Genomic DNA, 23,452 nt, shown 5'->3' with positions numbered 1-23,452 from the left:
TGATTTCTATTAAAATAACTTTGTTTGTTCCAGGCTCCTGAATCCTTCTCCCCTGAACACACAACTGAGTCTTCATACAGGTAATCCTATAACATGACCAAACATTATTTTAAACACATGAAAAATATATATTCATTTCATTGTGTTTGATTTCATGTCTTTCACCTTGAGGTATTGCATCCAATCTCTTTCCAACAGACGGAAATAAAATAATGCCTCTGTGTGTAGGAAGGATTGTTTTCTTGTACCAGTCTAGATCCTCGCTGGACTAGACATGTTGTTAATATAATGAAAATGTGTTTACACACACATTCTGATGCATGTGGACACATCTTCAGTGATGTTCCTGTAATCATCAGGTGTTTCAGATCTTTCAACAAACCCTCCTCCAGGTCAGACTCCAGCTGGATGAACACCTGTCAGTCAGAACACAGGCCAGTGAAGGCTTGTTGTAGTAACGTGTCCCCTGTGTGTCTACAGGTTCAGGTGTCCTGGTCCAGGTGAGTTCCAGTGTGCTTCGACTGGCCTGGTGTTCGTCATGGCTCAGGAGGCGGAGCTTCTGTACAGGACGGTCCCTTGGGAGGAGAGCTTCCTCCAATCAGCTGGCAAGCAGGCAGCGGGGCCGCTGTTCAACGTGAAGAGTTCTGATGAAGCTGCCGTCTGCCAGCTCCACCTGCCACACAGTGAGACAGAGGATGGTAAAGACATCTAGTGTCAACAAATACACTTATCTAATGATTAGCACTTTATACTATTCACTAGCGTTCAAGAGTTATAAAGCAGCTTTATTAAACTAGTCTAACAAATATAGCAACAGTATAATTCAGGTACCAAATCTATTTCAAAAGAAAAAGAATGAAATTATAAAATATCCATTTAGTCGATGTGTTGCATGACATAATTATAAAGCATACGATGCAATGCAGCTCTAAATACTGAGTTCGTTTTTCTTTGGACCCTCTACAGTTTCCTCACTTTGACTCATTCTTACTTTGTTATTCATCTGTTGCTCTTTCTGCTCTTTACATTGGCAGTCTGGCTGAACCATGAACAAAACAAAACAACATTTATAAGTTAGACTTCCTACGCCCTTAAAGCTTTAGAAAACTCTTCACACATCTAGAGAATCACTCAGACATGAGACCGGACACAGTCAAGCTGTTCTGGCAGCAGATTACAAACATTTCAGCAGTCTGGTGAATAAAAAAGAATTAATAAAGTTTATGCATAACAGCAAATGCCCACATCCAGAAAGAGCACAGGGGGCGGAACAATAATGAACCATTAGAATAAAAGGTGAAGGATAAAAACTGGTACATCCTAGTGAGGCTCCAAAGTGAATGACATTAGATGAACATTAGCTCTGAACTAAAGTGATGGGACATTGAATATGATGACGCTGTTTCAGCAGCAATGCAACAGATGACCAGCTCTTTGCTCCACAGCGCTGCTCCTGGACGGCCTGTTGTCTGTCGTCCACATCACTGATGAAGGCCTGAGCATCTTGGAGCCGCTGGAGGTCACACGCACTCACGTGGTGGTGAAGGTGCCTCACCTCTCTCTCTTTGGCCTGGTCTGGGATATCTTTAAAAGGGTTCTGCTTCTGCGGATAAAGGGCAAGATTCTGGTGTTCCTACGACCCCCGGTCAGAGAGGAGCAAACACTGGATGTACATCTGCTGCAGAAAAACGTCCCTAAGAAGGAGGTAAGGCCATGTGCTCACCATCAGACTAAACACTGGTTTAAACCAAAGCTGTTTCCTCACACACTGCTCCTCTTCTCAAAGCTTCTCGTGCTGGGAGAAGGATAAGATCTATCTGAACTGTAAATCTTCAGATCGCTCTTTGTGGTTTTGTATGATTCTCTCTCAGCATGTCTTTCTGTCTGAGGAAACTGATGGCATGAATGTTAAACACATCACACAGAACTGAAAGACCTGCTGAGATGAATCACTGCCAAGACAATGTGATCTCATCCCTACCAGCCACATGTTACAGCTTGGGCAGCAGCCTTTTGTGTTTTATAACTGACACAGACGGTTTGGGTTTTGGTTAACGTTGGAATAGCTTATTCAATAGCTAATCTCAAAGAATTAAAATAATCTATTTGTATTATTCCTTTACAAAGGCAATACATACTTATAATTATTTTGTGATTGATTGTGTATCTCATCACTTTGTGGAGCAGGTCTGTCAACGTTTGTTGTTTTTTAACCTGTTAAGCACCTTCCCCCCGTAATCTGCAGGAAACAGTGTCTGAGGGCACCTTAATATCTAATAAACTATGAATGTTTTATATCCATGTAACGGGAAGAAACTCAGCTAACTGATCTTTTTTTTTTTAAACGCACAATGTTAACGCTCAGCCTCTGAATTAGCAACGAGCGAAAAAATGCATTACTGCACAGAAACTCACTCATAAAACCCTATTATTTATTTTTAGCACATCCAACCCATTGATTTGCATCGTGAGAAGACACAGAATCGATCGGTACACATATTATCACTCTATGATAAGAACTCGCGGAGATATTAACAAGAACAGACATCAAAACATGTGGCGCTAGTTAGCTAAAACCGGCAACATGGCCTACCTTGTCGTTTTCTGGTCAAAAGTGGTCTTCAATGGCATTAAAACGATAAAAACGCTGCTGAAGTTAATCCATAGGTTAATCCAATGTGTCTGTGTCCCTTTGAAATGATTTCTGATAATCCATAAGCAATAAACCTGCTTTTCCGTTTCCAGATGTCAGAGCGAGAGATAGCTTCACTCTCATGCAAAATTACATCCGCAAAGCCCCCACCTTTTTTTGGTAACGTCGGTGTTTATGTGAAAACCCCCCTTCGATTCTATTGGCTCTAGCGGTCAGAAAGAGATGTCAATCACCAAAATCGACCAATGGGTTCCAGAGAAACGGTAAAAATGCCAATTTCCACCCAAATCACCTCAGAGGTGGATTTTTTTTTCTAAACCTCTCTAAAAAGGTCAAATGTCACTTGATTTGCATCAATCTTAATACAAGGTACTTATATGTTGTACTTTGGATTCCTAAAGCTTTTGGTCTACCTTTCCATCATCCAAGGGTGGTTTTCACTATAAGTAAAAAATGTTTTTTGGACGGACACTATAATTTACAGTTTAGTACTATGTTCAATCTGAATTTTCTTTAAAATAAAAAACATCTATATTGATTCTGACTTTTCTACATCCAACTAACAGGTTTTTCATTACTTTGAGAAAAAAGATTATTAATGTTCCCCTTTTAGAAGGGAAGATATGGTCATTTGTTCTGGAAATGTCATTTTCGAGCCTGAGACCTGAAAAATAGGCTTGGGGTCTAAAAGGTTAATGTGATCTTTCAATAAAGTTGCCTTGACTATCTGAGCATAACTAAAGTTACTCTGTTACTGAAGGTTGCTGATCAACACAGACGTGCTGAGAACATCACAATCTCCTCCGACTGTGAGCTAGAACTGTACAAAGGTTACAGTGTGCACTGTGAACCTGAGGGCTTCTTCATTCAGCCTGAGGTGAGCCACTGATACTCCTCTAAAGAAACACAATGATCATTAACACACATGTATCTGCATGTGGATCCACAATCAGGAAAGAAACAGATAAACGTTTAACTTCTGCTTCTGGTTTTCAGAGTAAAAGATTTGAATCCAGTTTTGGACCAGATTACGATCCGACATTTCAAGTTTCCCTGACGACGAGCACAGAGACAGTGGATTTGAAGCTCAAGGACGAAGATGGAAATGAAGTCTGGTATTGTCGCCTGTCACTGGAAGGTAAAGACTCCACCTGAGCTCAGACCCAGTGATAGACTGATAACTCTAAAGCTCCATCTCATAGCCTTCTCTATTAAGGCTCCATGGCAACGCATCATTACGACATTAAACACACAACCTGTAATGTTCTAAAACTATAGAAAAACTAGTGAGGTGTGGTGGTGAAACAGCGTGGCATCATGGGAGTTGCAGTCTTCAGCTTCTCATGCTTAAGTGGATTACAGCATTACCAACCCAGTCTCACAAAAAAACGAGTAATAACTACGTTGGTCCACAACTTGGGACGCAGTATTTCTACAAAAACGCCTCTGAAATTGTAGGATCCCTACGTTTTTTTTCACCATTCATTCCAATGGCTGGCGTCTATGTCACGTGATCTTCAAATTTCTCCCTGCAGAAAAAAAAAACATGGCCGACATTCGTTTTATTCTCGGTGGAAAATGCCTATTTTAAGGTGAGGGAATGCTCCGGTTTCGGGACAAAATTAACATGGGATCAGTCCGGTCATTGTACGTACTTGGTCTCACTGGAATATTAACGGTCCGATTGAATACAACATCGACCCAATTTCTCCTGTCAATGACGGGAGAGTTTTGAAAGTGACAAAACACTGTTCCACACATTTAAAAACACTTAAACAATGTTTACCCAGGATTCAGGGCACCTTCCCTGGCTCGTAAAATGCGGTGATGCGCCCTGGAGGTATCAGACTATTTAAAACATGTATACCCAGGATTCAATCACTTTTCCTGGCTTGTAAAGTGCTGTGAAGCAGCCTGTTCTCTGGGTGCAGTATGGGTGCAAGAGCCATGTGCTGCAAGGATCTCTCTGGGCGCGCTCTGTGAGTCTCACACCCCGCTTCTCTCTGGGTGCTCTCTCCCTCTATTCACACCACTTTCCCCCGCCTTTCAAAGACTTATTGCTGGGTAGAACAGCCAGGTGCATTACCCTGGATCACTGCTAACAGCAGTGACTCTGCTGTTTTTACCTTCTTGTACATTTCATGAGTTGAATGTGGACGAAATAGACATTTTCCTGTACATTTCATGAGTTAAATGTGGACGAAATGGACAGTTTTCTGTCCATATCACCGGCTGTTTATGCAGTCAAATGCACATCTGAATCAAAACAGTTTAATGCACTTTTAACACTCATGTACCCACGATTCAAGCTTATAAAGTGAGATGAAGCAGCCTGTTCTGTGGGTGCAAGATCCATGTGCTGCAAGGAGCTCTCTGGGTGCACTCTGTGGGTCTCACAGCCTGCTTCTCCGGGGTGCTGGAGAGTAATTTTCAGGCTCCTCTCCACAGTTGTCCCCCTAAAAATGATTTTTAATCATTATTTTTGCATTTCAATGATTTATTTCATCATTAATATGGTTCCCTAACACAATGCACATAGTCTGGAATTCACTGGGGTCCTGCATTAATCAGGCGTTTTAACACTTTTTTCCATGAAAATGATTTTTATTCACTATCATAGGGCTATATAAATCAAATTCCGGGTAATTCGGAGCACAATTGTACCTTTTACTATTTAAATGTATTTGTATTATATATCTTTGGGCTATAAAAGTGATATTTCTGGGTGACTTTGTCAGTTTATGGAGCTTAGCCCACAAATCCAGGAGGTTCCAGGCCAAATTTGGGAGCTCATACGCGGCCTGCCATGAGCCCCCACCCGTGGAAAGAAGAAAAAAGTAAAGAAAACGGTCAATTATATCTTAAAATAATCAAAAATGAAGTTTTAAAAAATTCTTCAAAAAACGACTGAGTGCCAACGGAGAGAAGGGGCTCAAAAAAGCTCAACCCTTTGGCGCTTCGGGCCGAAGCCCCGGACACTTTTCCACTGCCCCGTTGCAACTTACAACGAAGAGGGGAAACCAAGCCTCCCCTTCTCCGTCAAAAATATGCATTCATCAATTTGAGACGACTGTCCGCAAGATTTCAGAAACCTGGTTTCTGAGAGGACTGTGTGTGATTTCATGGAGGAATGTGTCCACTCCATGTGCACCCTGGCTCGGATGAATTTGTTGCCTGGAGACCCCCAAGCATGGTTCTTACCAAACTTTAAGTTTTTGAACTGGTCTCTGGAGGAATGTAAGGGGAGTTTGAGGGGACTCTACCCGGATTATGAGACACTATTTTCGGATGCATTTTATCACTTTCCCCCCTTTTCTATGGATCTCCAAAAAGTGAACTCAGACTTTTTCTGACTCTGGAGGAATGTAAGGAGAGTTGACAGGGGACTCTTGCGGGCTCATGATGCACTATTTTCGGATACTTTTTTTCATTTTCAGCCCTTTTCCATGGATGAATTGAAACTTATTTTGTTTACATTTTGGTCAATTTGACCCAGTTCTGGTACCGCATTGCCTGGAGGATAGGACCGAGAGATGACAGAGTCTCTGGCCGTCTCACAAGTCACTATTGTTGGATATTTTCTTTGCTTTATCCCGGTTCTATCACTCTTTCCTCCTTTGACCAAAAAACATGTTTCCTGCTGGGGTACTGCCTGGTTCCGTGGCACCCCAAACCCTCCCTTGGTCCGTGTACCATGCATTGAAGCATCGGACCCATTGTTGCAATCACCGGTTACGCTAACCCATATAAACGGAGAAACAGAAAATAATTTAAATACAATTCATTGTGTCTGTTTTAGTAAGGATGTCGTCCGAATGCCCGGTGTGCAGACTCTGCTATCTGGATTTGAACAAGCACCTTAAGCACAAACATGCAGTGCGGAACTTGGAGGAAAGAGGCATCATTCTTAAAATGGCCAGTGGCAGAATACATGTTCGGACCAAACCCTGTCCCATCACAGGGTGTTCGTATGCTGGGAAGAGACTAGACCGTCATGTAACTCATGACCACCCTGAGTTCTCCCGAGATGAGGCACATCAGGTCATGGCAAGGCTGAAGCATAGTGTGGCCCTCCAGTTGCTCCATGACCTCCGAGAGACTAATCCCATCATTGGAATGGCTACATAATGGATATAGACAATGAGGAGGAATACCCGGTGCCCCCTCCTTCCTTCTCCCCACATACCGAGTGTGACGAAGAGGACTGCAGGCAGGTGAGGCTGGAAAATGTGGCATTGAGGGCTCAGAAGGATGCCCTCATTGATGAGGTGAAGACCCTGCGCTCCAGGCTGAAAAAGGGGCTAAAACCCAGGAAGCAGAGTGCCACTGCTGCTGTGCTTGAGGAAGAGGAAGAATGTATACGATTTAAGGGCCTGGCAATCTCAAGTACCTCCGGCATAAACACAGTAGCCTCCGGCAGCAATACCCCTCTCAAGACCCCGGTCAAGACTATCATGCAGTCCCCAGAAGCCTCCGGTAGTGAGACCCCTCTCAAGACCCCGGTCAAGACTCTCATGCAGTCCCCAGAAGCCTCCAGTAGTGAGACCCCTCTCAAGACCCCGGTCAAGACTGTCATGCATTCACCAGCAGCCTCCGGCAGCAATACCCCTCTCAAGACCCCGGTCAAGACTGTCATGCGGTCCCCAGAAGCCTCCGGTAATGAGACCCCTCTCAAGACCCCGGTCAAGACTCTCATGCGGTCCCCAGAAGCCTCCAGTAGTGAGACCCCTCTCAAGACCCCGGTCAAGACTGTCATGCATTCACCAGCAGCCTCCGGCAGCAATACCCCTCTCAAGACCCCGGTAGTGAGACCCCTGTATGCCAGAAGACCTGTGCGTCTGTCTACAATAAGCTGAAAGCTAGGACTTGCCCTCTCCGCCAAATCACTGGTCCACTGGGAAGGGACGGGGGAATACCATGCGTGAAATCACGTTGCCTAAAATCATGGAGACGTACATTCAGACATACAGAGGTCATTGCGAGGGTGTCGCACCGACAGTAAAACGGAAAGAAAATTGTCTGTCCAAGGTCAGCCGGATTAAGAACTTCCTCGTATTCATGGCCCATGGTGTTGACCGGCTGTCAGACTGGCTGTTTCTAAAAAACACGAAGAGGGTCCGTTGCTGGAGGGAGTATATTTAAAAGTCGGGCCGGGCAGTTACAACATCGCTGTTGTTCCTGAAGAATGTGAACCATTTCCTGAGGTACTTGTCTGAGTCAAAGCTCCGGGAGTGCAGGCTCACCCAGTCTGATATGACCCACATCATCAGAGAGGTGACAGCCAACATGAACGACTTGAAAAAAGTCTGTCACTGTCCACCAGTTTAAGGTGAAGAGGAACAAGCTGGATTGTCTGCCGAGCCAGGCGGAGCTTCTCGCCGCCATGGCGGCCGCTGAGAAGTGCATCCCTGATCTCCTTGACCTGATAGCTAGCAATCCGACCTCAATCACCCAGTACCTGCTATATGGCTATATAACCCTCCATTGGAGCCTCCTGTATGGCCACCGTCCGGGTGTGTACGCAAACATGACCTGAGGTCTTTGAGGCGGACAGAAGGGGCACCGCTGAGGGTTAGGTCATCCACGTGCAGGATCACAAGACTGCCAAGACATTTGGCGAAGCACAGCTGGTGCTTACAGTAAAGGAGTTTAGCTGGGTCATGCGGTGGATGGGGATAAAAGAGGGCTTGTCGGGTCCTCGGAATGAATTCGTCCTTTTCACAATGGGCACGTACGCCTCCAAGAACCTGAACGCTCACTTGAAGAGGGCTTGGGCTGATGCTGGGCTAGAAACAGCCATCACCTTCACAGTCCTGCGCACTGCCCTGGCTGACAATATCAAGCATCACCAAGATCCAGAAAGCAGGTTGATTCTCACCAGGTTTATGTGTCACGACGAAAGCACTGCATACCGGTTCTACACGAATACGTGTGGAATAAAGGAGGGATTGAAAATCTGCCCCATGTCCAGGGCGGCAGCAGCTGCAGCAGCATCATCAGAAGGAGGTCTACCACCGTCAGCTACCTCCGAAGAGGGCTCAGGGGCTGAGAGCAGCGATACCTCTTCTTCAGGGCCGGTTGATACTCCTGACGAGGGGGCAGGGGCCGTGGACTCAACCTGTTTTCCCCGGTGCACCGTAAAAGTTAGATGGCTAATATGGTCCCCGGGCCCCCTCTAATCATGTTTTTATTATGTATATTATGTATACTGTGTATACTGTTTTTGTAAAAATCATGTGATAATTAAATAAATAATAAAACATGAATATAAACTTGAAGCTTCCCAGGGGGATATACAGTGCCAGGTATCAGACTATTTAAACAATGTTTACCCAGGATTCAGACACCTTCCCTGGCTTGTAAAATGTGGTGATGCGCCCTGGAGGTATCAGACTATTTAAAGGGTTACCAGGAGCATGTGAATATCCTCCACAGAAAGGGTGATGGTGCCGTGAATAAGGCTGAATATGGATGCCGATGGGCGGACAGTAAAGAACCGCAAAATCTGCCCCCCTTTTAGGGTTACCAGGGGCATGAGGTTCTGTAGGGTGTGATCATCTGGGTTTTGTCCGTTGGGGAGTGCTTAAGTCCGGGGGCCCGGGGACTCACAGTGTGCAAGGTTATGGTGGTGTCCATGTCAGGGACACATGCTGGAGGTCATTAGTCCGTCCTTTGGGGGTCTTGGAGGGGCCACAGAGAGGTGATTTCCCCGGCCTCTGTGCTGGATATGTGAAATAATTTGAGTCCCTATTTCAGGGACACATGCTGGAGGTCTCTAGTCCGTCCTTCGGGGCTCTGTGAGCCGGCAAAGAGAGGGGATTTACCCGTTGTCTCTCCTGGAATTGTGAAACAAACAGAGTCCCCATGTCAGGGACACATGCTTGAGGTCTGTAGTCCGTCCTTTGGGGGTCTTGGAGGGGCCACATAGAGGTGATTTTCCGCGGTCTCTGTCCTGGATGTGTGAAATAACCTGAGTCCCCATTTCAGGGACACATGCTGGAGGTCTGTCTCCCGAGAGTGGACGTCCATTGCCTCTAAATAGGGGTAAAATTAGGTCTGTCACTTTGGGTAACCGCACCACTGTCGGACGTCTCCCGAGAGTGGACGTCCATTGCCTCTAAATAGGGTTAGTTTGGCTATTAAAATGTGTTTTGATGTCATTTGATGCGAGAAATATGAGTTGTTATTTCAGATTATGTGTGCAGCGGATGTACATGATTTTTAGTTTGCTAGTTATTACGAAGATTACTTCAGGAAATTGTGTCCATACAACGTTTTAATTGTTACCAAGGCGGTTGCTAGGGACGCTGCTATCGATATTATTTCTGTTATGTTGTGTAACTGTTTAATGGTGTTATCTTTATTGCTACCCCCTTCCCCGTCAATGTATAGTGTTGGTCCACAACGCAAACGTATTAGTTTAACAAAATCCGCATCTAAAATTGTGGCATAGATACGTTATTTTCTACTGTGCAATTCTCCATTTACTCAACAATAACACATAATTATCCTTGTGTTTATTTATTTGTTTGATTAATAAACACAAGTTGGAGTCCATCAGGACCGAGGGTCGGAGCAGCTCATTTGCTTTAGAGAATATTACACCCAGAAGTAAGTATTCTCTCCGTTTCGCTGGACAAACCCCGTGATAGTCCTCAAGCTCTGTGATTGGATGTTTGAGTGTGCTCCGAGGGTTACGCTGAGCGTCAAACAGCACTTGAAATGGGATGGAACCACGGCAGACTGTCCGAAACTGGATTTGAACGGGTCCACCCCGTCCCCCCCCTCCCCCACCCCATCCCCAGAACTACACATGCTGGCTATTGTGTTTCGCAACATGTTCTCTATGGCACGTCTCTACTGGGAATTGTAGTTTTAAAAGACGTTTTCGTATTTCCCATAATAAGAAGTTGCCAGTATTAAACTGTGAACATCCCTGGAGGTTTAGGGGATAGGAACACTCAAATGTAAAACATATAATTAATAAATGGGTGAAAATTGCTTATGCCCAAAATGGGCAGCATTAATATATAAACCCACATGCCAGCTAAGGTCAGAAGAGCTTTATTTAACAGCTGGTCTTATGTCTGTGACCCCTCCTGTTGTTCATTGATAAGCCTGAAACATGCACTTGTCAAGGTTCAGAGGCACATTTTGCAAATATGGCAGTAGCCATCGATCATCTTAAGATAAGAATACTTTATTGATCCCAAGTTGGAAACATTTGCGTTACATCAGCATGTGTAACAGTTGTAAATATGCAGTGGTGTTTATTTGTAAATCATTTAGTATAATCACACAAATTCTGTGTTTTATATTTAATAATTCTGTGTTCTTTATTTATTGATTGTTCAATACCTGACAAGGTCGGAGATGAAAAATGTGGGTCGCAGGTTCCTCAACAGTGCATTACAAGACATCTATCAATATGTGTGTATACCTCCACCATTAAACTGTCATATTCTGCACATTTCTTATACTATCTACATACATCTTATAAGAGTATAATACATTTGTATAATATCAGTTAAAATAAGTGCTTCAACATAGTTAACATTGCTGGAGTTATACACACATATTGATAGATGTCTTGTAATGCACTGTTGAGGAACCTGCGACCCAAGTTTTTCATTCATTGCATAACTACACCGTAGTTGTGTATATGATATGTCAATAAACCTTAGAAAATCTTGAAATTTTGAAAGGGATGTGCAAAATAGTCATTATATACAGTCTTAAATTAACTATTAGTAAAGAATAACGAGTAATGAATATACTTTATAGGGATCCTATTAATATCTAATAATAAAAATAATGAAATTCAATAACATGCTTTAACCACCAGGTGTCCCTTTATATCAGCTGTGCACCGTTATGGTGTAAATACAGCCTATCTACCGATTGGATCAAATATAAAAGTCAGCCGAATTAGTGTTGATACTGCGAGGAGACGTATTGTGTGAAAAGAAATGGAAGATGTTGTTTAATTGATGATATATTTATGATCCACGTCACGTTTTCAGTTTTGGCGGCAGTTCCTCATGTTTGTCTAGAAGTCTTCTCATCAAGGCAATATAAATAGAGAACTACGGAAGATATGTAATATGTAATGCAGCCGAACCGTGTATTACAATGCCGTTATGTGATGACTTTCAAAGAGAAAAGCAAGCACACTCGGAAGAAAGTATTATTATTTTTTTTTAAATGTTTTCAATCTATTTCCGGTATTTGTTTATGACGATGTGATGTGAGATGTGTGACTGGGTTGGAGAATTGCACAGGGGAAAATAACGTATCTATGACACAATTTTAGATGCGGATTTTGTTAAACTAATAAGTTTGCGCTGTGGACCAACACTCTACATTGACGGGGAAGGGTGTAGCAATAAAGATAACACCATTAAACAGTTACACAACATAACAGAAATAATATCGATAGCAGCGTCCCTAGCAACCACCTTGGTAACAATGAAAACGTTGAATGGACACAATTTCCTGAAGTAATCTTCGTAATAACTAGCAAACTAAAGATCATATACATCCACTGACATAGACGCCAGCCATTGGAAATTAATGGTGACAAAAAACGTAGGGATCTTACAATTTACAAGAGGCGTTTTTGTAGAAATACTACGTCCCAAGTTGTGGACCAACGTAGTTATTACACGTTTTTTTTGTGAGACTGGGTTGGCATTACAGGAGACCGTGATGAACGTACTGAACCAAGTATAAATAATACAGGTGTAGGAGTTTTTATAGATTTGAATGAGGAAATGTTACATATTATAACTTTAAGTGAACAGAAATCCACCTCTTGGATTGTTGAGTAATTTAATTTTTAAGAGATCTGTTTAATGTGATTGTTGGTTAACAAAAGCATTTCCCCTGTTTATTTAGCAGGTACAAGACATGCATTGTCCCAGAGAAATGTCCCAGCAGAGAGCAGAGTCTCAGCAGAGAGCAGAGTCTCAGCAGAGAGCAGAGCCTCAGCAGAGAGCAGAGTCCCAGCAGACCAGAGGCTGCTCTCAGTTCGGACAGAGTTCATTCAAAGAGTGACTCCAACTGTCCTGAACGACCTTCTGGATAAACTCTTTGAGTCTGAAGTGATCAGTGAATCTGAAATGACGTCAGCCAGAACCAAACCCCCAAATGACGGAGCACGAGAGGTGGTGGATGCGGTGCGAAATAAAGGAGCTGCAGCCAGCAGGGTTCTGATCAATGCTCTCCGAGAGCTGGACCCGTATCTTTACAGAGAGCTCAACTTGAGCTGATGCTAAACCTCGTGGAGTGTGTGTGACAGTTGAAGTCTACTCCTCTGTTTTGTTACCTGTACATTTTTCCCCTTGTCCTTGAAGGTAACACAGATTCTGAGCGAAGGCCACTTTCCTTCTCTCTTTTCTCCTGGACTCCCTCCTGAGAACTGCTACCCGTATTGGCCTTCCGTTGGTGTATATATATATATATATATATATATTAGGGCTGTCAGTCGATTAAAATAGTTAATCGCGATTAATCGCAAATTAATCGCACATTTTGTATCTGTTCTAAATGTACCTTGTATATTTTTCAAGTTTTTAATACTCTTATCAACATATGAGTGGACAAATATTCTTTATGCAAATGTTTGTTTATTATCATTGGAACAATGACAAATATTCTCCTGAATATTCTCAACACAACCTGGAACCTTTCTCTCTTTCTTCACTCTCTCCCAACCCTGTCTACTTCTTTGCACTGAGCCAGTTTATGGAGCCAGAATTGGGTCAATATTCTAGCGCGCAAAACAAGCTACTCACGAGCGAAAAATGTGCTTCTACACGCGCTTAAAATGACCATGGCGTGCACATTAAACCCTCGTGAGTATGGAAAGCCCTATGTGCCACTATTCAAACGGGCGTTTTTTAATATGATAATGAGCCCCACCTTCTGTTTTGCATAGCCAGTACATTTAAAGTGTGTGCAACCAATCAGTGAAGAGTTAAGCCAGACTAAAGCAATCTGTTGATGAAAAGTTCCTGTAACCTACCCCATTCTGAGATTTATATAGATAGATAGATAGATAGATAGATAGATAGATAGATAGATAGATAGAAAGAATAAAGAATTATCATATTGATCAAATCTAAATTAAACATTTACAGTAAATAATATAAAGTATAAACATATCTACAGTCACAACTTCATTATTGTTATTCATACTTTCTGTTATGTAGTTTATTAATGTTCCCGTGCTTTCAGTTTCCATCCGGTAATATAATCACAATGCTATTTTGAAGGTGTGTTCAAAACATGTCTATGTAATGCAACTTGCTGTACGTACTGCTACACCTACTATTGGGGAATCTGATGTAAGTTGTAATGTTTGTGCTGGAGCCGCTTCATCCAAAACAGTACTCCGGTTAGAGAGATGACACCTGACGGGAAATACAGTCTCAATTGGTACACACTGTGAATATGAGAGGGGGAAAAATAAGTTTAATAAATGCTTTTTAGACAATAAGAAATATAAAGTTAACTCAACTAAAGTTGCTCAGTATTTTTTTATTGTCAATACTATTACTGCATAACTAATATCTCACATCTGAAGGTTTAAAGAAAAGGCACCTTAAAATAAAGATTGGTCTTCCAATAAATTTAGTTGATTGTCTTTTGAATTATCTAAAATCAAGTAGCTATAACTGGTACGTATCGTTTTAAGATACAGTCTGGTTATAATGCTGTTTGAAGGAGGCACACAGGTAAGAGCACTAACTAGCTAATGTATCTTAGCTTGAATTAAATGTATTTAACGTGTAATTAAGTGACTGCAAAAGAAAAATAACTAATGTCATGCAAGAATATTAATCTTCGCTTGATTCCAGTGTTGAATTTATATATATAAATATATATTAAATAGACTGATTTATGTATACAGTCCATGGTAAAAACCCATATATACATATATCTAGGAGCCAAGTTCAGTACAGAAACAGGGAGGCAGATATCCAGGTCCAAACAAAAAGCAAGCTTTATTCTAACAGCAGGCGAGGTACTAGGACAAAAGTAAAATTAACTAACACTGACAAGGGGACACAAGGAACAGGAGCAGGCAGAAGGACGGACAGGAACAGGCACTTTAACTACTATGAGGTTAACATTAATTTCATATATTAATTATTTGCATAACAATGATCTTATTCACACAATAAACAATGGAAGCAGGTTGTAACACAACACGTCTCAGAACAATTACTAACACACTTAGAAATGTTCTCTCTTTTTCTTCTTACAATTACAGGTTCAGAGAAGGGTTTCACATTTGTAGAGCTAACGCAGTGCTTATTGCGACATGTCCCAACACATCAGCCGTTAGCTGTTAGCACACACTCAGAGCTCACGGCTCCTCTGTTCAGAAACTGGACAAAAGTTAAACATATACAAAAAACAGACTGTCTATGTCGAATACAGTCGCTGCTTTATTTATGTCTGTATATGTTGCAAATGTATTATCTTTTCAATTTACACACAACATCTATTGCACGTCTGTCCGTCCCGGGAGAGAGATCCCTCCTCTGTTGCTCTCCCTGAGGTTTCTCCCATGTTCCCCTTTAAACTTTGGGTTTTCTCTGGAAGTGTTTCCTTGTACGATGAGAGGGTCTAAGGACAGAGGGTGTCGTATTGTCATACTGATATTCTGTACAAACTGGGAAGTCCACTGAGACAAATGTAACATTTGTGATATTGGGCTATATAAATAAACATTGATTGATTGATTGATGACGTTGTTGTGAGTGTGTACTACCAGCTAACGGCTGATGTGTTGGGACATGTGTGGGTGCTGACCAATCACGAAGCGTCATTTCTTGACTGGCAGCAAAAACAACCAATCACAGCAGTGCTTCTCTGGCTGGCTCTGTCCAATCCAAACAAGAAGTGTTCTCCCTAAAGGAATACCCTTTCCGTCCAATGTGAAATGTTGTAGTGTTTTGTAAAATGCTGTGGCGTTTTGTGAAATGCTGTTGTGTCTTGCACTTCAGGGACACCGTAAAGAAGAATACAGCAACAACAACAACAACAACAACAAGGATCCATTTGAATATAGGTAAGTGTAAGTATTAAAGTAATAGTGTACTTGCATTGTGTGGGTGTAACATAGTTAAATGGGAGAGCTACGCCATCTAGTGTGGTAAATGTGTGCCAAAATCCACTGTGATGTCTTAATAATGCATATTAAGACATCGCACTGGATTTTGGGTAACCATCAATGCGTTGAGGATCGCTAATGGAACGTGATGCACAACATAACAGTGTCCTTTTTATTTGTTTGTCCTCTGCCATGGAATTGGAGATGGAATAAAGCAGCTGTTATGAAAAGCCTGACTATCTCCGAGTGATCCATCAAAAAGAGAAGACATAACACAGGGGTTACATTGGGACTACCGCGAAAATGGACTATAGGTTTATTGATCAATTTTTTGTTATCGATGGTCATGAACTTTGTCTTGTGACAAAATAGACTCTCCGTTAGTAAACGTTATTTCTGTGTGTAAAAGTGAGGTAACATGTGTAGATGAATAACATCAACTTGTATTCGTCCCACACATATACACATATAGATGTATTTATATTTGTGTCTGATTTTATACTGAATGTAAAATAACTGGAAAATACCTCTGTGAGAGAGAGAGAGACTCCTGTCCCACCTCCCCATTTTATTTTTAGTTGTGCATTGTTATTTGTGCTTGAGAAACATTCCACTTTAACTTTATTTCAATGAACTTAGTAGGAATTATCTTAGTAGTAATTATCGTTCTTTTTCCGATTTCACAGCTGCCTGGGCGTAGCAGCAAGAACCTCCATATGTGCATGCACCCAGGTCAATATCTACAGTGGCTCAAGGGCCTTCACCAGAGCCATCACCACCAAGGACCAGCATCACTACAGCGGCCTCCATCTCCATCTGTGACTGCCACCAGGTCAAGATACACCTCGGCACAAAGGCCTCCACCACAGCTATCACGATCAACCCAGCCAGCAAAGAAGTCTCATCTAGCACACGTACCTCCGACACGGCCACCAGCATCAACCCGGGACAATCACATCTACCTCCCTCCAACACAGCCACCAGCAGCCCATGCACCATCACCCCCACCTACACAGCAGCCAGACCCACTGTCTTGGAAGTCGGACAAAGGCCATTACACTGCTCCCCCTGTCTTCGCATTTATAATGAATAGTTGGTTGAAAAAAATCTGGTATTGTAAATATTGATATTTTACAGTTTCTTATGTTAACATAAATTGTTGGTTAAAAAAAAAGTTGTAATGCTCAATTTGTATTTGTACACATCGCATGAACCTTGGTATGGAATATGAAGTCGTGAATCAGTCCTGATGTAACCTTTCTGTGGTGAAAGTAGAGGGAGGGAACTATTTTACTCAAAATTCAAATTTACACATTTTCAGTTTAGACATGAATGACACATTTATATTAGGCCTATAGTGTAATTCATATATTTCACAACTTTTGTGAACCAAAGACTTTGGTAAACCAAATCTAAAACGCCCAAAAAAATTGATGACATGAGTAAATGAGTTGAAGTTTTCCAAAAATCGGATTTCTCATTTTCAGCTAAGTATCTCATAAGACAGTTCTCTTCGAAGTGGGGGCCCTGACCCCCCGGGGGGTTGCCAGGGGGCGCCAGGGGGGTCACGCAAAGTTTGAGGGAAAGGAGACATTTTTTTTTTTTTTAAAGTTACACTTTTTTTTTTTAATAACTGCATATCTACCAATCTATGTGTCCTTTGATGCCAATCTTTTAAAAAAAATGTTTTTAAATCACACGACCGCCCTTCAAGCCAATCAGAATCGAGCTGCCGCTACTGAGAGTGAAACTGAGTATCTGCTCAGCTTTTGGATCAAGTGAGAGCTAGTGAATATTTCACTCTGCAGCTGGATGAGAGCACAGATGTAGCAAATGTCGCAGAATTGCTTGCATACATCAGACTTATTTCAGAAAACAACTTTGTTGAAGAAATATTATTTTGCAAAGCACTGGAAGGTAGGACCACATGAGGAGACATTTTCCAAGTTTTAGATGAGTACATCATCTCAAATGGACTTGACTGGTCTCGTTGTGTGGGTGTGTGTTCAGATGGGGCAGTGGGGCTATGACCGGCAAAAAAAGCGGAGTGATAGCTTTGATCAGGCGGAAGGCCCCAAATGTAGTGGCAACGCACTGCATGCTCCATCGAGAAGCACTTGTTGCGAAACGTATTTTGTGTAACCAGATGAGTGCAAAGTTTGAGGGGTTACTGCTCCACTCCAATGTGCGCTGGCTTTCCCGTGGGGCGGTGCTGTTTGTGATTGATTGTTTATCTCATCACTTTGTGGAGCAGGTCTCTCAACGTTTGTTGTTGTTTAATGTGATCTTTAAATAAAGTTGCCTTGACTATCAGAGCATAACGTAGGGTTACGTATGGTAACCCATGTTATATAAGCAGGGCCCTCTACTGGACTCTATGTGTACTCCCCTCGATCCTATCTATGCATGCATTCTTTCACTGAGATTCATACCAGTAGCCGGCCCCCTGGGCGGGCCTACCTGAATGCGTGCTATCCCTTTACTTTCTCTTTTAGCTGAGCAGCATAGGCAGCAGTGATCCATAAGTAGAGGGCTCCGCTTTGCTTATATAACATGGGTTACCATACGTTATATCTTTCACAGGCTGACGTATACCCGCTCTGCTGTCCCGCGAGAATACCGCTCCATCCCCCTGTTTCAGACCGGCTTTCTGTTTAGCAGCCGCTGAGCCTCCCTCACCTCTCCCTCGGCCATAGCCAAGGAGAGAAGTAAAAGAGGCTGCGGCGGGCCCGGCACACCTTGACACGCTTACCCCGCGGAGGTGTGCCATAACGTAGAGAATTTCCTCCTCCAGTCTTAATGCAGGGAAAAGGAAAAACCTCCAGCCCCTATGAGCCCATGTGCGCGTAACGTCCCCTGGGGCCGGGGGCCCATGAAACATAAGCACATTACGTTCGGGGAAGGGGTCGGCCCTCTCCTTCCTCACCAGTCCTGCGTTGCCCCAGCAAGCGCAGACGATGAAAATGAGCCAGACATGTCCAAGAGATGAAACTTAAAGGGGACCTATCATGTTCCAGGGAACTCACCAAGTGTCAGAAAACACAACCCTCTCTATTTTCCTCCTTAGCCAAATATCTAAAAAAGGGGCTGCAACGGATCTGAAAAAAACGGATCCAGATTTCAACACTTTTCTACGCCACAAAGAGGTGCTCCGCTTATTGGTCAACTCTCCACCTATCAGGGGAATGAGCCACGGTCACGTGCATTGCCAAACCTCTCATTTGCATATACTTCAGGACGGATTTCCGTCCATTTGGCTATTCAAATGTTAACGAAACGGACAGACTTCCATGCACATCAGCGGCTGTCGGATTAAAACAGTTTAATGCATTTTTAACACTCACGTACCCAGGATTCCTGCTCCTTTCCTGGGTTACAAAGTGAGGTGACGCAGCCTGTCCTCTGGGTGCGCTCTGGGTGCACTCTGTGGGGGGGGGGGGGGGGTTATCCTCTCTGCCTGCCTGCCGCTGCACTCTGCCTCTATCCACACAACTTTTCTCCGCCTTTCAGAGACTTATTGCTGGGTCAAACTCTAAGTTACAAACTGTACACATTGCATTCTTGCTAATTAGCCAAAATATGAACGGAATAAGTAGCATCGTAACAAACAGAGTAAAATAAATAGGGACAACAACTTTTCAACCATACTTGCCAACCTTTAGACATCAGAAATCGGGAGCATTTCAAAATGCAAAATTGGGGGCGGGGGTGCTAATGGATCGCCGGAGCTGTTAGATTAACATTAACATGCTTATTGTAGTTGTAAGTGCACTGACTTGCGGCCTGTAGCACCGTCCTTGATGGAGCATATGTGTGGGCTGGACCTGTATTTTACAGGAAAGGAGTGAGCAGAGAGTAGAGTAGTTGTCGATTCTTGTTCTGTTTTCTGTGAATATCTGCCTCACCCTCTCAGACTTTGAGTTGCGCGCGCTACTAAAGAGACGTGTTACCATGGAAACCAAACAATGGTGTAGCTGTATTAAAGTCCGAGTGGAAACAGTCGTGTGTAAATCTGATTTTGTCAGAAATCGGGAGAAATGCGGCCCGGGAGGAAAACGGGAGAGGGCAATGAAATTGGGAGTCTCCCGCAAAATCGGGAGGGTTGACAAGTATGTTGTCAAATAACCATTCAGAAACATCCTGCTGCAACCGAGATGTTATCACCTCCACCAAAACCTCCGCTGCTTCAGGGTCAGTTTCTTGATCAAATTGATAATATGCTTGAACACATGCATTGCTCTGAGATGACGTGTTTATTCCACACTCGTAATCAAAGCAAACATGGTAACGTGACTCTCGCCGGCTCATGCCCCCTCTTCTGCAGGGGTGCGTGGTCAGCTGCTGCTCAGAATTTTCAAAGACAGGCTTGGAATAGAGCGAAAATGAGCGAAACGAGGCATGGCTAAAAAATGATCTGTTTGGTATTTTGAAAAATAAAATGTATAAATATACCTTATGCATGGTATGGTCATACACTATATCATTTAAATATAGCATGATAGGTCTCCTTTAATGAAGGGACCTGGTGTTGACCAAGATGCCTCTGTGCTTCCACATTTACGCCATTAAATAAGGCTGTTGACACAGCCATGGCTCGTGTAGAGTGTGCACGGACCCCCGTGGGGAAGGCTTTCCCCGCCTGTCCGTATGTGAAATGCATTCACAAAGCCAGCCTGCCAGGCGTTTCTTGGACAGAGCTTTTCCAGTTACCCCAATGCCGAACGGCAGCCGTGCGCTCTACATAACATGCCAGCGCACGCACCGGGCAGAGGAGTTGCAATTTAGCCTCCCTTGCCCAATTATGGGGGGGGAGAGATTAAAACCCCCAACTGAATAGCCCTCGACCTGAACTTACTCCTTAGGGCTCCTACACATGGCGGCGTGCGTTGTCGCTTGCGTTGAAGCGGCAACGCACGCCGCCGTGTGTAGGGGCCGTTAGGCTCTTAGGCACAAAGCAGGGGTTCGGTCTGAGTGTCGCACCGCTTTGGTCACCCCAAATGTTTAAACAACTCGGGTGCACTGATAAAGCGGTTAACTCAGACACTCTTTTGGCTGACGTTAAGGCAAGTAGCAATGCTGTCTTCCATGATAGTGCTTTCAGGGAAGAGAGCTCCAGAGGCTCAAATGGTCCTGTGACCAGAGACTCGAGCACCAGCGGCATATCCCACTGCAGGGCAGAGGTGCGCACCACTGGGCACAGCCTGCTGACACCTCGCAAAAACCGCGACATCAGCGGGTGAGCAAAAACTGACCTGTCGCCAAATCCCTCATGGCAGGACGAGATGGCTGCTGCATACACTTTCACTGTGGAATGAGCAAGCCCTCTGTCCACCAAAAACTGTAAGTACGACAAAATAGATCCCAATTTACAAGATAGGGGCTCTATTTTTCGCTCCTCACACCATCGCCAGAATCCCAGCCACTTCAGCCTGTAACAGGCTGTGGTGGAACCCGCTAGCTGCCTGGATAGACTGAGTCACACTATCAGACAATCCCTACCGCCTCAGCCTCTCCCCCTCAGGAAACCTCTCCAGGCTTGGCCCAGCGTGGGTAACGCCCCGATTGCACCTGCCTCCTGGGAGAGTACCCCCCAAACTTGGGGAAGCGCCCAGGGCTGGCCCACCTTCATCTGTGTCATCTCCGAGTACCATGGCGCCCCTGCGTAATCCGGCGCTACTAGGATGATTGATAGACGCTCCCGCCTCACTCACAGAGGGAGGATGAGACGTAACGGTAGAAAGGCACCCCCAAAGGAGAGTCGTCGCTCAGAGCCATGGAGAACCACAGTGCACAGTGGGTGTTGTGCCGGCTGGCTAACAGATCCACCTCTGCTGTCCCGAACCGGGCCCAGATCCACTTCACCACCTCTGGGTGAAGCGTCCACTCTTCTGGCAGGGGTCCGCCCCTCGACATGAGGTTGGCCCCCCTGTTCTCCAGACCCGAAATGTGGAGGGCTCTCAGAGATAACACCACCTCTGCAGCCCATGACCGTGGTGCTGTTGTCGCTCCTGATCATTACATATTTCCCCTGGATTAAGGGTTTGAAATGTTGGAGGACTAATATCACTGCCCGCAGCTCTAGGAGCTTGATGTGCCGCGTCTCTGTTAGATTCTGTCGGCCTGTCCCTGCGGGGGTCGGCCCCGACCCAACATGCTCACCCGACGCCTCTCTCTCCGTCTTACCACCGCCGGGCGCACTCCCCCTAGCGGGGGGCCTGAGGTTGAGCCAGCGGCACCATGCGGCTGAGCTGAGACTTCTCCAATTCCAGGCGGTTGAAACGCTGAGTGACCGAGGCTATCGAACCAAAAAGCCCTCCAAGGAGATCATCCCGGTCTTTCTTAGCCAGGGCGGTCGAACCTAACCACACGTGACGCGATGCCACGGTGGTCAGGGCCATCACCCGACCGGCTGCGGTAGCCATGCCGTGGACCAAATTATTCATCTGGCCCATGCAGCGGTCCGAATAATAACTCCTTTCCTCAGACGGGGGTGTGGGAGCGTCCTGCTCCGTGTCTGAGTGGCCCTCCACCTTGAGGATTCCTGCCCAAGTAGTCACCGTAGCCTTCGTTTTCAGTGGCTGCCGCCACGTGGCTTCCACACACCGCCTGATGTCCGGCAGAGGGGGTGAAACGAAGGCCGGCTATGCTGGACGGCCCGTGCCGTAGAAGTCCGGCCTCGGAGGTATCGGTGGGGGAAGCGGCAAGCCTGCACGCTCCGCCATAGCCATTACCGCCGAGAAGTTCTGACGAGCCGACCTCTGCTGATGGCTTTCCTGGCGGTCAGCAGAAATCCCGGACGACGAAGTGTCATCATCGTCGTCCTCCTCTCCGATGCCAGGAACGGCGAAGACAAATGGCACTCCCTGCACGAGGTCCTCCATTCCCACCACGTCAAGCTCTGGGTACTCCACCGGCAAGACGTAACACCCCTTGAACACCGCCACTCTGTACAGGCGGCTGGACCGGGTCAACATCTGACAGGCGCTGCAAGTTGCCAATGGAGGCAGGTTAGCTGCTGCGTGGTCAGACCCCACACACTCGATGCATCGAGCATGGGGATCATCACTCCCGATAGAACCCGGACACGAAGGACACAGGCGCTCCTCAGGTGAGTCCAAATTCAATTTGTCGGAAGGAAAAAACTGTTTCTTGTTCTTTCTATCCTGTTTATCTCTCGCTCAGTTGCTCGATAGCTGCTTAGCTGAAAGAGAAAGGGATAGCAGTGAGCGGGCGAGGCCGCCTCTTATGCAGTGGATGCGCGCGCATTCAGGTAGGCTCTCCCAGGGGGCCGGCTACGGGTATGAGTCTCAGTGAAAGAATGCGTGCATAGATAGGATTGAGGGGAGTACCCATAGAGTCCAGTAGAGGGCGGAGCCTGTGAGAGATATAACTAAAATTACTATATTACTGAAGGTTGCTGATCAACACAGACGTGCTGAGAACATCACAATATCCTCCGACTGTGAGCTGGAACTGTACAAAGGTTACAGTGTGCACTGTGAACCTGAGGGCTTCTTCATTCAGCCTAAGGTGAGTCACTGATACTCCTCTAAAGAAACACAATGATCATTAACACACATGTATCTGCATGTGGATCCACAATCAGGAAAGAAACAGATAAAGGTTTAACGTCTGCTTCTGGTTTTCAGAGTAAAACATTTATATCAAGTTTTGGA

At 44.6% G+C, this 23,452-nt stretch overlaps 2 protein-coding genes across 2 annotated transcripts in view; one reads left to right on the top strand and one right to left on the bottom strand.

Annotated features, from left to right (window-relative positions):
• LOC307034972 (NACHT, LRR and PYD domains-containing protein 14-like) overlaps nt 1-23,452 on the bottom strand; it is a gene marked incomplete at its 3' end in the record, with an annotated part of 176,748 nt that overhangs the window by 86,364 nt on the left and 66,932 nt on the right. The gene's annotated exons all lie outside the window — the stretch shown is intronic.
• LOC307035442 (uncharacterized protein) lies at nt 483-13,087 on the top strand. The gene is made up of 5 exons (XM_079674744.1): nt 483-698; nt 1,446-1,705; nt 3,414-3,530; nt 3,650-3,791; nt 12,551-13,087. The coding sequence occupies exons 1-5, from the start codon at nt 539-541 to the stop codon at nt 12,922-12,924; spliced, it is 1,053 nt and encodes a 350-aa protein (XP_079530870.1). The 5' UTR covers nt 483-538; the 3' UTR covers nt 12,925-13,087.

This window comes from Notothenia rossii (genome assembly GCF_949606895.1).
Source record: "Notothenia rossii genome assembly, chromosome: 4".
Classification (NCBI taxonomy): Eukaryota; Metazoa; Chordata; class Actinopteri; order Perciformes; family Nototheniidae; genus Notothenia; species Notothenia rossii.
Note: the sequence above shows the minus strand (reverse complement) of the source record. Positions and strands in the feature narration are given on the sequence as shown.

What these genes read in the sequence shown, in the direction of transcription:
- LOC307035442 (XM_079674744.1), top strand. Translation starts at nt 539, where the DNA reads ATGGCTCAGGAGGCGGAGCTTCTGTACAGGACGGTCCCTTGGGAGGAG. An exon ending in ACACAGTGAGACAGAGGATG is followed by an intron (nt 699 to 1,445) that starts GTAAAGACATCT and finishes TTTGCTCCACAG; the next exon opens with CGCTGCTCCTGGACGGCCTG. An exon ending in AAAACGTCCCTAAGAAGGAG is followed by an intron (nt 1,706 to 3,413) that starts GTAAGGCCATGT and finishes CTGTTACTGAAG; the next exon opens with GTTGCTGATCAACACAGACG.